This window comes from Macaca mulatta, chromosome 20, assembly GCF_049350105.2.
Source record: "Macaca mulatta isolate MMU2019108-1 chromosome 20, T2T-MMU8v2.0, whole genome shotgun sequence".
Taxonomy (NCBI): Eukaryota; Metazoa; Chordata; class Mammalia; order Primates; family Cercopithecidae; genus Macaca; species Macaca mulatta.
In genome coordinates this window covers 71,003,699-71,016,481 of record NC_133425.1, presented here as the reverse complement: position 1 = coordinate 71,016,481, position 12,783 = coordinate 71,003,699, and the positions used below count along the sequence as shown (strand labels likewise).

Here is a 12,783-nt window from a genome sequence, read left to right as displayed (position 1 = left end):
ACACCTGTAATCCCAGCACTTTGGAAGGCTGAGGCAGGTGGATCACGTGAGATCAGGAGTTCCAGACCAGCCTGGTCAACATGTCAAAACCTGGTCTGTAAAAAAATTCAAAAAATGAGCCAAGCATGGTGGCACGCATCTGTGGTCCCAGCTACTCGGAGGCTGAGGCACACAAATGGCTGAACCCAGGAAGAAGAGGTTGCAGTGAGCCAAGATCACACCACTGCACTTCAGCCTAGGCAACAGAGTGAGATTCTGTCTTACAAAAGAAAAAGAAAAAATGTAACAAAATAATCATATACGTGGATAGAAAGCGCATGTAAAGATAATTATGCCATTATAAAAGACACTGTAAATGCATTTTTTCTCAACTGATTTTTTGAAAATTGCATAAGTGTATAAGTTGGTCCTGTAACATAGAAGTCTAATGTATGTATTTTGACAATAACAGAAGGAGGTACATGATCACAGATGCTAATAAAAATGATCATAGCTGCTAAAGTAATCCTTATGATAATGTATTGTTGGATTTGTAATATTAATATATGTAATATATATACCACAAAAACAGGGGAAAGAGAATAGTCATATAGGAGTAACATCTATGTATATTTCTTTCTTTTTTTTTTTTTTGAGACAGAGTCTCGCTCTGTCGCCCAGGCTGGAGTGCAGTGGCGCGATCTCAGCTCACTGCAAGCTCCGCCTCCTGGGTTTACGCCATTCTCCTGCCTCACCTCCCGAGTAGCTGGGACTACAGGCGCCCGCCACCTCGCCTGGCTAGTTTTTTGTATTTTTTAGTAGAGACGGGGTTTCACCGTGTTAGCCAGGATGGTCTCGATCTCCTGACCTCGTGATCCGCCCGTCTCGGCCTCCCAAAGTACTGGGATTACAGGCTTGAGCCACCGCGCCCGGCCCTATTTCACTGGACTTAAGCTAATATAAATCTGAAACTAATTCTGATCAGATATGTATGGCAAATCCTAGAGAAACCACTTTTAAACACTCAAAATATACAGCAAAAATTAATTAAACTGTTGGCCAGGCATAGTGGCTCATGCCTGTAATCCCAGCACTTTGAGAGGCCAAGGCAGGGACATCACTTGAGCCCAGGAGTTTGAGGCTGCAGTGAGCTATGATAGTGCCACTGCATTCCAGCCTGGGTGACAGAGAGATCCCCTGTCTCTAAAAAAGGAAAATAAAATGCTATTTAATGTATTAGAAACTACTCATTTAATGCAAAAGAAATCAGTAAATATCATGTTCGCCATCTTTTCAAATACCCCACTTACAATGGTCCCAGCATAATTGGGGTGGCCCCCATTTCGCAAAGCTGAGGACTGGGTCTTCCCGCAGCTCTGCAGGACCAGATGACACGACAGTGAACAACCACACCATCAAGACTGTCTCAGCCTTCTGTGCCAATCCCGAACCCCATTCCTGCAGACCCTGGGCCAGGACCTAAACCAAAGCTGCAGCTCGCTGGGGCAACATTGATTGCCCAAGGTGAGGACTGAGCACAGACAGCCCTGGGGACTCTCTAGAGCAGACTCCTGATAATGCAACCAATGGCAAGTGTGAACCGCTAGACAGAATCCTATCTCCAGGTAATGGAGGCCGAGAACTGACAAACCCAAGATATGGGTGCCTAGGCCAATAGGAAACACAAACAGCCTGTTACTAAGGAGAAACTGGACTCTAAGCCCTTAAAAAGTGATAAAAATATTTTCTGCTAGCCAAATTCAAATTTTGTTTGCCTTCCAGAGCATTGAGGTATACTCACATGTGACCTGGATGGGCACTTTAATTTTTAAATCCAGATCCCAATCCCCACCAGGCTTTCAGTGTTCTTTACCCTCACCCACACATTTCTGATTTTGTTTTTTTCCCCACACACTCTTGATTTTGAGTGTACCTCTGCCTCAGCCTACTACCATTCAGGTGTTTAACCTTTAAGAACCATGACAAGGAGAATCAAGGCCCTTGCCAGAGTATCAACGTATCAAAACCAGTTCAGACTGGTACAGATGAATGTCGGTAAGCACCTGGACTCTGGTGGGCTCAATGTTTTACTTCAGCCGGAAAACGGCGAAGCCGTCAGGTGATGAAATAGAGAAAAGGATGTCTCAACAAGTGAAGGACCCAGTAAACTATCTCAACTCCCAAAAGGGTTTTATGTAGAAGTGACTGTCACATATAAAGATTTTGTTCCAATTACTGAAAAGATCCTCAACTATTGGAAAATCATGGACTAGTGGCCCTGGTGCAGAACCAGGATTGGCTGCTGAATTCTGAAAACCAGGACTCGGCTCAACATTTAAATTTGATAGATGCCTTGATTCCCATTTTGTGTTTGTGAAAAGTGTGTGTGTTTAATTTTGCTGTAAAACATAATAACAATAAGCAATAAATATTTTCTTGAAGGAAAAAAAAATGAGGAGAGCAGGCATTTAGTACAAATGATGATTCCAGGATGCACTGTATGGAAGTGGGGAGTGAGACAAAAGAAGGAAGCCTATGCAGGATGCATTCATAAGTAGATTCCCACTGTGGGCAACTATGTTTAATACTACTGGGGACCTCTAAAAGATGGCGTGGAAACCATTATCCCACTCAAAGGATAACTTTCAGATATACAGTTGTGTAACTTCTCTGGTCGGCAGGGAAGCTGGGTAGGCACCCTCGAATTCCCATACAGGGGCATTAACTCCATAGCAATTCAAGCAGAGAGAAAGCCTCAAGCAGGTGCTTATTGCAAGATTCCTGTTAGTGGCATATGCTAGAGAATGATGAGTGCCCGGGAAATATGGATGAGGTCCTGACACCTTCTGCTACCCACCTGCTGGTCCCTGATTGGTTTCTCTCTCCTTTGGCTTTCAGCAGTTCAGCTCATTTTGCCACTTCTCACAGTGCTTGATGCAACTCTTCTCTTTGCTCCATCCAGAAGAACTAGTATCTTTCCAATGGCCTATTCACTCTAAAATGGAACCACTTTATCAGTTGTAATTAACAATAACTGTTAGTTCCTTTGTGGTTTTTATACCTAAAAAGTTTTGTGTATACAATCAAAACACTTACTGACAAGACTCGAATACAAAGTTATATTTATTTTCAACAATGAAAACAACACAACAAAGTGGAGTCAATCCACTAATTTTTTAAATCGAACACAATGCTTAGCACAAACTATACTCAATAAATAACACATTAACCAAGTAACATTATTCTTAAGACTCTCTAGGGTTGTGTGCGTGTTTTAAGGAAAACTGAGGGGTAGGTAAACAAAGACATCCTGCAGACTTGACTGAGAAGGGCTCCAAAAAAAGAACAGCCAAAGAGCAGGGTCCCCAAACACTAAGTTAGCAAAATGAATACAGCATTTTCAAAGCAGTCTAGAAATCAGAGCTCACTGGGGGAAATGACAAGGGTTTGGGGATATCTGTGTTCAAGGCCTCATAATTAAATCTTCCCATATTTCTAGATTCTTTATTTGGAATCTATCCCAATCTAAAGGAGCTTCTGCCAAAGGACACGAGATTACTTATGCTGCCTGAAATGGCCTATGCCTCCTAAATTTCCTTTCACTTTGTCACTAATATAGCAAGGGTTCCATTCCAACAAAGGATTACTACTATGTAGACCAACTGCTGTCTGGTTTAGATCTTCCTTTCATAAACACATTGATACTTGTTCAAGGAGAGTTGTAAATACATCCAATTTCTTTTCTTTTTATCCCCCTCTACAACTCTGCTTGGCTACAAAATCTAGGACTCACAGAGCAACAGCAGCAATGGTCAAAAAGTAAGTGCCAGTTCCAATGCAAGAACTCTCCAAAGTTCATTGGTCACAATTTTTTTTAACCACCTCATCTACCGTGACTTTTTTTTCTCATTATCTTGCCAATTATTTCTTTCGAAATTCAATCCTCCGAGCTACATTCTGAGCACCAAATTTTTTGACCAATGCCTCCCTGGTATCCTCATCATCTTTTTGCAAATCTATGTCATCTTGTCGGGACCAAATGGGGTATCCATCAGCTCTCTGACCAGATGCTAAGAAGGCGGAAGTAGCCTCCAGCTCACCACTATTTTTTAGGAAGGCCTGTGTAACTGTTGACAGATCCAAGTTAAACTTCTCCATTAACTGCCGAATGATCTTAATGGCAGCTCCCACCTCTGGTTGAGAAACTTTTTCTTCTTCTTCTTCTTCCTCCTCCTCATCAGGCTGTGTTTCTGAGTCTTCCTCAGGTGTGGGTGGATCATCATCACACATAGTTATATGTATTTCAAAATCAGGAGGGCTCTCATCCACCTAGACAGAATGAGTAAAATCAGCTCCTAATTACCAAGCCTTGAATTCTTACAATATCTGGTCTCTTCCAACTATCACCCCCTTGCCCTATGCATTCCAATCACATTGGACTTCCTTCAGTTCCTCTTAATATGCTGTGTTCCCTCTTACATTTATTCATGTCTGATGTGTATGTATATGTACACGTGTGTGTGTGTACGTGCACATGTGTGGGGGTAGGGGAAGTATATGTGTATATGTGTGTATAATTGACTACAGTATTTCAATAGAATATTAGAAGCTATACTGAATATGAAAAATGTATGTATATATAAAGAGAGACACACATATATGTGCACACATGTTCATTAGATTTGTTAAATATTTGACTTCACTCTCAAGACTGTAAGCTCCTAAGGACAGGAATTGTATGTTTTGCTCATCACCACATCTCCAATACCTACCAATGGCTATACATAACAGGTACTCAAAAAGCATTGCTGCATGAATATATTAGGGCTTCCAAGGTATACTAGTTAGACAGATTACAAAGCATGCTATATGAGAAGAGGCCTAGGTAGGTCATGTTTGAGAGCTGAGTGTTGGAAGTTTATGAAAAATGAACCAAATATCAAATAACAAAACACAGACTACAAAAAGCAACAATCCCTAAATCCTACCAATTCCTGTGCATTCCTTCACTCATCAATCACAGAAGCTTTAGATTATTTCCCTTGTTTGGACTGAAGCCTAACCATTTTTCTTTGTTAATATGAAAAGTTAGGCCGGGCGCGGTGGCTGAAGCCTGTAATCCCAGCACTTTGGGAGGCCGAGACGGGCGGATCACGAGGTCAGGAGATCAAGACCATCCTGGCTAACACGGTGAAACCCCATCTCTACTAAAAAATACAAAAAAAAAAACTAGCCGGGCAAGGTGGCGGACGCCTGTAGTCCCAGCTACTCAGGAGCCTGAGGCAGGAGAACGGCGTGAACCCGGGAGGCGGAGCTTGCAGTGAGCTGAGATCCAGCCACTGCACTCCAGCCTGGGTGACAGAGTGAGACTCCGTCTCAAAAAATAAATAAATAAATAAATAAAAGTTAATTCACAAGACCCTTTATCCTTGAAAAATATAAAATTTGGACCTTTAAAAAACTTATCATTATTGTATGGGTCCTGTCTTTCTCTGTAGCTATTATTAAATATAGGATTCTAACAGAGTAATAGAAGCTAGACTGAATATGGAAGAGCTAAAACATTTCAAAAAAGGTCAAAGTACACAAAAAGCTAAATTTGCTTGATAAAAAAAAATTACTATAATTAGCTGGGCATGGTGGCACATGCCTGTAATCCCAGCTACCCGGTAGGCTGAGGCAGGAGAATCGCTGGAACCTGGGAAGCGGAGGCTGCAGTGAGCTGAGATGGCGGACGCCACTGCACTCCAGCCTGGGTGACAGCGAGACTCCATCTCAAAAAAACAGAAAAAAAAAGTACTATAAACTTTTTGAAAAACATACTCACATTAAAGTACTCAAAGTGGGATGCTTTATACTGTTTATATAACTGTCCCTATTCTACCCAATTTTTCTCCCTTTCCCCCTCAACTTGTCCTGCCAAAAACTAAAAGCTTTGTGAAGCAAAAGCTTCAGGGCAACATGTCTGAAGCCCAGATCAGTCCCATTTTCCATTTTTCCTTTCCATCTTGAACTCCTCTCTCACTTTCCTGAGCCCCAGGTAGATGAAAAAGGTGGATAGGATAATCAGTTTCAAAGAAGAATGAAGGTAGGGACAAAAATAATGAGTAAATCTAGTTAACATACCACAACCTCCTCAAACTCCCGGGTGGCTTCCACAAGCATCTTTTTGACTGCTTCTTCATTCTCCTGGATTTCTTCCTTCACATACTCTTCTTCAGGCAAATCTGGAGTTCTCTTATTCTGTGGTTCTGTTAAAGAGAAGAACAGGACAGACTAGCAGTAGCCTCTTTTACACAAACCAAAAATATATTGTCTGCTGTGCGAGCTCTGGGCCAGGAGTGAGCCTGCACTTTTTTTTTTCTATCAGAAGACATCTGTTTTTTATTCAGAAGGGTAAAAAAAGTCTAAGACGTGTTCATACACTCATTTCTATGCTTGCTTCTGAAAAGATGTACTATCCAAATGATTATACATTCTTAAACTGACATATAAAAAATGCTCTTCAAGTTTAATTCAATTTTTGCTTTGTATTTACAGACTTTGCAAATTAACAAAAATGTGTCATAAATTGGGTTCCTTGAGAAACAAACTCTGAGATGGAGACTGACATTTAAAGAATTGGGGAGCGATATTGGGAAAACCTTTGTGGAAGAGAAGGAAAGCAGGAGTCGGCAGAGAGAGAAGCTGATTTATCAAAGAGTTATAAGGCCTCAGCCAAAACCATGGGCAACTCTGGAGCTAGGAAGGCCCTTCAGAATTGACCAAGCTGGGGCCAAGGAGCAGAGACTTTGTAACTCTGCAAATATCACTGGATGGTGGCAGCCCTAAGAAGACAGGACTTTGGGCAAGGCAGCTCTCCTAGCAGCCAAAGGCAGATCTGGGCCATGTACCACAATCCACCATATACCACCTACAAAAAGGAGGGCCTTGTAAATTTAAACATCCGGTTTCTTCCCCTTTACATTTTGTTCTCTGAAGATTTAACTCTGCTCCTTTTCTGCTTACTAAAATATACAACAAAGGGGCAGCAAGAGGGAGTTTTTCATGATGGAATTGTTCTAAATCCCAATTTGGGTGCTGGTTACAAAATATAACATATGTTAAAACACATATAACTGGAAAAGAGAACAGCAGTCCCTCAAAAAATTCAATATAATTTCATGATGACAACCCACAAGGAAAAAGAAAAAATTAAACATAAAATTACTATATGATCCAGCAATTGCATTTCTAGGCATAAACCTAAAATAATGGAAAGCAGGGTCTCAAACAGATACTAGTCATACCCATGTTCACAGCCACATTATTCAAAATAGACAAAAGATGGAAATAAGTCAAATGCCCATTGATAGATGAATGGATAAACAAAACATAGTATATACACACAATGGAATATTATTCACCCTTAAAAAGGAATGAAATTCTGACACATGCTACAACATGGATGAACTTTGAAGATATTATGCAAAGTGAAATAAGCCAGACACAAAAGGGCAAATAGTACACGATTCTACTTGTATGAGGTATCTAGAAAGATTGAATTCATAGAAACAGAAGGTGGAATGGTTGTTTCCAGAGGCTAAGAGGAGGGAGAAATGGGGAGTTAGTGTTTAATAGGCATGTTTCTGACCCCTAAAAGCAGAAAATAATAAAAGGCATGGAGTTTTAGTTTTAGAAAATGAGTAAGTTCTAGATACAGATGTTGGTGACAGTTGCCCAACAATGTGAATGCACTTAATAATGCCACTGAACAGAACACTTAAAAAACTATTTGAATTGTAAATTTTATGACATATACATTTTACCACAATAAAAAAGTTTTTAAAATGCATGTACACACCATAAAAAGTTAATTTTACTGTATGTATTTAGTTAAATTCTTAAATGGTAACTTAAAAACCCTTATCTTTGAGAGATACATGCTAAAACAGATAAAATGATATGATGTCTGGCATTTGCTTCAAAATAGTCCAGGAAGTTGGGATGAAAGATACAGATTTCAAAAACGCCATGAACTACAATCAGGTGAAGGTGGGTGATGGCTACCTGCAATATAGCTCATTACACTATTCTTTATTTGTAAATGCTTGGAATTCTCTATAATAAAAAGTAAATTACTGTTCATTCACATAATGAAATACAGTGCAATCAATGAGAAAAGAATGAGGGAAATCTTTATGCAGACTACACAAACACTTCAAGATAAATAAGTTTTAAAAAAGTAAACCACAGAGTAAGCTGATGTCTAGTGTGCTAGTACTACTACGAGCAAAGGGGACATGTAACAGACAAGGGACGATAATAAAGGTTGCCTCTAGGAAGGACCTAGGAAAAAGGGTATGTAAATAGGGAGACTGCCTTTCAGTATGTACCCATTTGTTCTCTGAGTATATCTACGGGATAAACTCCTAGAACAAAACTGCCATTTTTAAGGGAATATACATTATAAATGTCATCAGATATTGTCAAAATGTCCCCCAAAGAAATTGTATCAATTTCTATTAACAACGTAGGAATATACTTGTTTTCCCATATACTAACTTTGGATATTATCCATTGTATTGACTTTTGCCAATCTTACAGATAAAATATAACATCTCCTTGCTCTGATTTACTTTAAAAAATAAATAACTTGGGGAGCTTGTGTTCTATTTTGTATAATGGAAGCTATCTCAATTCATCAAATAAATACACAACAATTCCAACACATTTATTATCTCACAGGTCTCATGGGTCAAAGTATAGCTTATACTGACCCTCTGCTCAGGGTCTGATTTACTTTCTTTTTGTTTTTTTTTTCAAGATGGACTCTGGCTCTATCGCCCAGGCTGGAGTGCAGGGGCTTGATCTCAGCTCACTGCAACCTGCACCTCCCCGGTTCAAGCAATTTTCATGACTCAGCCTCCTGAGTAGCTGGGATTACAGGCGCAGGCCACCATGCCTGGATAGTTTTTGTAGTTTTAGCAGAGACGGAGTTTCTCCATGTTGACCAGGCTGGTCTCGAACTCCTGACCTCACATGATCTGCCGCCGCTTGGCCTCCCAAAGTGCTAGGATTACAGGCGTGAGCCACCGCACCAGTCTGATATACTTTCATTTAATAATAGAATATTTCTTCATTTGTTTATTGGCCGCTTATTTATTTCCTTTTCTGGGAACTTCCTGTTCCATTTCCTTTTCTCATTTTTCTATTAGTTTTCTTTTTACTTAATGACTTCTTAATGACAAAGAGCTCTTTAGACATTAAAGAAACTAAGTCTATTGCAATGTATTAGGAATGTTTTTCCAGCATACCCTCTGACTTTATTTATCATGAGAAGTTCTTAATTTTCAGGTAATCAAATATATAAACCTTTTTCTTAGTCTTTTTGGCTTCATGACTTACCACCATGCTAATATTTTTTACTTTTTTTCTTCTGGCAAATCAGGCAGCATCCTGAACCACAAATGGTTCAGAGCAATTCCCACTGTACTGATATATTCATTCATATCTTCTCTTACTCATTTTAGAATTTTCTAATTTTTACATTTACATATCTTATTATCAAAAGATTACTTAGAGGGATAGGATGAATCCAGCTCAATTTTGTCCCAAGTTCCAAACGGCTTGCCAATAGTCCCAACATCACAGATTTAAAAGCAAGGCCTGGACACAGCATGCTGGCTCACACTGGAATCCTAGCACTTTTGGAAGGCCAAGTTGGGCAGATTGCTTGAGCCCAGGAGTTTGAGACCAGCCTGGGCAACATGGCCAAATCCTGTCTCCACAAAAAAATACAAAAATTAGCTAGGTGTTCTGACGAGTGCCTGTAGTCCCAGCTACTTGGGAAGCTGAGGTGGGAGGATCCACTGAGCCTGGGAGGTCAAGGCTGCAGTGAGCCGTGATCGCACTACTGCACTCCAGCTGTGTGCCAGAGTAAGACCCTGTCTCAACATATACAAATAAAAATAAAAGCAAGGCCTTACATGATGACATACTTCACCCATACACATAGCCCTAACCTCATCTGCTAGATTAATTCCATTAGAGCCACTCTGTTCTCTTGGTGGCTCCAAAAACACACCAGTCACACTCCCACATAAGGGCATTTGCCCTGGCTTCCTCCTCTGCCTGAACACTCTTCCCCAGATATCCACCTGGGTTGCTCTTTCTCTTCCTTCGGTCTCTGCTTAAACATCAGCTTATGAGAGTCACTTTCTCTTATCATCCTATAGGAAAAACCTCCTCCCCAACCCTTTACATTCTTGAATTATTTTTCTCCATAGCCCTTACCACCCCCCAGTTACCATGTTATAAGCTCCATGACCACACGGACTTTTATTTGTTATATTCCAGCGGGACAACAATGTCTGGCACTCAAATATCTGCTGAATGAATGAAGCCGAAACGTCACTTTTACCAAAAACAAAATTCCTACTAAGCATACTGAACAAGAGAAAAAGATTTTACTCCCCAGACTCCAAGTGTTAAATGGAGTAGCCATACAGGCAAAGAAAAGGTAGGAGGATTAGGGAGGGGGAGGAGAAGCAGCATGCCTCCTTAAACAAAAGGGTCTGTCAGTTTAAGTTGTCAATGCCAGATATGTCACAAGTACATCTTAACAGCCTAGCTCTGCATCCTAGTCATACTGAACTCCAATTTTCAACTCAACTGCATTCAAAATTCACTTCACCTAAGCAAGACCAGGAAGAGACCTTCCAACTGCCGAGAACCTTCTTAAGTCCATAGGCATTCAGTTACGCCACAGCATTAAAATGAACAAGTCTGGTACGCTTTTATACTAAATCTACCTGAACATAGCAGCAATCTTTTTTAAAAAGGAGTCTGTGGAACATCTCTTAACAGAAACACAAGAAGCCAGTTATCCCGTCGGTAACTGGTGGGCAGGAAGGACGAGATAAATTATTATTATTATTATTATTTTTTTGAGACGGAGTCTCGCTGTCACCCACGCTGCAGAGCAGTGGCGCAGTCTCGGCTCACTCCGCTCCCCCGAGGTTCAAGCGATTCTCCTGCCTCAGCCTCCTGAGTATCTGGGACTACAGGAACTCTCCGCCACGGCCGGCTAATTTTTGTATTTTTAGTAGAGACGTGGTTTCGCCATGTTGGTCAGGCTCCTCTCGAACTCCTGACCTCGTGTGATCCGCCCGCCTCGGCCTCCCAACGTGCTGGGATTACAGGCTTGAGCCACCTCGCCCGGCCAAGAGAGGGCTTTCTATATATTCTTTTTGTAACTTTTGAATACAGAACCATGTTAACATTCTAGTCAATGGTAAAGTAAATTAAAACTAGACCCAGAAGCTGGGTGTGATGGCTCACGCCTGTAATCCCAACACTTTGGGAGGCCGAGGCGGGAGGATCGCTTGAGCCCAAGAGTTCAAGACCTGTCAGGGCAACACAGCGAGACCCCCATCTCTACAACAATTTTTTTTTTTTTTTTTTTTTTTTTTTTTTTTTTTGGCGGGACGCGGTGGCGTCAGAGTGTAGTCCCAGCTACTTGGGAGGCTGAAGCGGGAGATTCGCTTGAGCCCGGGAGGTCCAGGATACAGTGGGTCGTGATCGCGCGGCTGCATCACACACACCCTGAGCGACGGAGCGAGCCCCCACTCAAAAACTAAAAACAAAAAACGACGAGAGCCCAGACATGGTGGCTTACTCCTGTAATCCCAACACTGTGGTTAGCTGAGGCAGGAGGATCACTTGAGCTCAGGAGTTCAGACCAGCTTCGGCAACACAGACCCCATCGCAAACAAATAACAACAATAATAAACCCGGGAGCGAGGAGGAAAGAAAATGGTGCAAATTTACCCGGATGTCAACAGGGGGAGGGGCCAATCGCTGCTACCCAAGATGCCAAGATGGACGCCAGGCAGCCGGGAAAAAGACCCCAACCCCACCCGCGCAGCCATCCGCGAGGCCCCGCGCACAGCCCCCTCACCCCCGCTATCCGCGGCCTCCGGGTCCTCCTCCGCCTTCCGCTTGAGCTTCTGGGAGGAGGGGCTAACCGGCGCGTCCCCCAGCAGGTACTTATGCTCCTGGCCCCGCAGGTGCTTGAGGTAGCGGTCCTTCAGGGACTGCCACGAGTGCTGCGTGAGCGAGCTCTTCTCCATCGCTTTCCACAAGGCGTTACCGGTGACGGAACTGGGCGAGCGGGCATTTTCCTTCACGTAGGTCAGGATGGCTACGTCGTCCGCATCCGTGAAGGCGATCCGCCCCGCGAGCCGCTGCGGCTCCGGCTCTGCAGCGCCCTCGGCCAGGGCGCCGGGCTTTGCTTCCGAGCCGGTGTCCGCCGCCGAGGCGGAGCCCAGCCGATAGGCCTCCAGCTCCAGCCTCTCGTTGCGCTCCACGCAGTCCAGGATGTACTGCGTGGAGATGAAATCACCCGAGGCCTCGGCCAGCGCCTCCCCGGGCTGGGCCAGCAGCACCGCCCCGGGCTCCTGCACCCGGCACACGGTGCCGCCGCCGTGCAGGATGAGCGTCGACAGCCGGCGCTTGGCCGGGCTGGGCCGCACGTAGAAGGACATGGAGCTGCCGTCCTCCCTCACGAACAGAGTCGAGGAATGGGTAGGCCCGTTGGGGTCTTTGCCCAAATCCATCGCCTCCGCCATGTCTGACGCCGAGCACTACTAGAAGAGCTGCCTCCTCACGAGCCCCCGGCACACAGAGCGCGACTGACTGAGCTGTCGCAGCAGACGCCTCAGATACGAAGCGCAGCACTGAGCCTGCGCAACAGCAGCCGCGGCGCAATGAAAGCGCCTGCCCCCTCTCCCCCGGAAGAGGTGGGGCTTCGCACCTTGACCT

At 43.2% G+C, this 12,783-nt stretch overlaps 1 protein-coding gene and 1 long non-coding RNA gene across 9 annotated transcripts in view; both read right to left on the bottom strand.

Moving 5' to 3' along the window:
* TERF2IP (TERF2 interacting protein) overlaps positions 1–12,700 on the bottom strand; it is a 57,155-nt gene extending 44,455 nt beyond the window's left edge. For 4 of the 8 annotated variants that reach the window (XR_013411236.1, XR_013411234.1, XR_013411235.1 and 1 more), the window contains exons 1-4: positions 11,921–12,700; positions 6,106–6,230; positions 4,171–4,308; positions 2,837–2,974 (exon numbers count right to left, since the gene is read on the bottom strand). Coding sequence is in view for 2 of the 8 variants with exons in the window: in XM_015126651.3 (XP_014982137.1) it covers positions 3,901–4,308; positions 6,106–6,230; positions 11,921–12,590 (1,203 nt within the window). In the remaining 6 variants the exon portion in view is untranslated. Of the gene's footprint in view, positions 1–1,121; positions 2,975–3,084; positions 4,309–6,105; positions 6,231–11,920 lie in introns of those variants that run through there. The other 4 variants (XR_013411232.1, XR_013411233.1, XM_015126651.3 and 1 more) reach the window with 4 other exon arrangements.
* LOC144337754 (uncharacterized) lies at positions 8,762–10,620 on the bottom strand. Its single transcript, XR_013411248.1, has 2 exons — positions 9,805–10,620; positions 8,762–8,895 (listed from the first exon to the last, which is right to left on the bottom strand). It is a non-coding gene; the product is annotated as an uncharacterized LOC144337754 (long non-coding RNA).
* Positions 12,701–12,783: the final 83 nt, after the last annotated feature.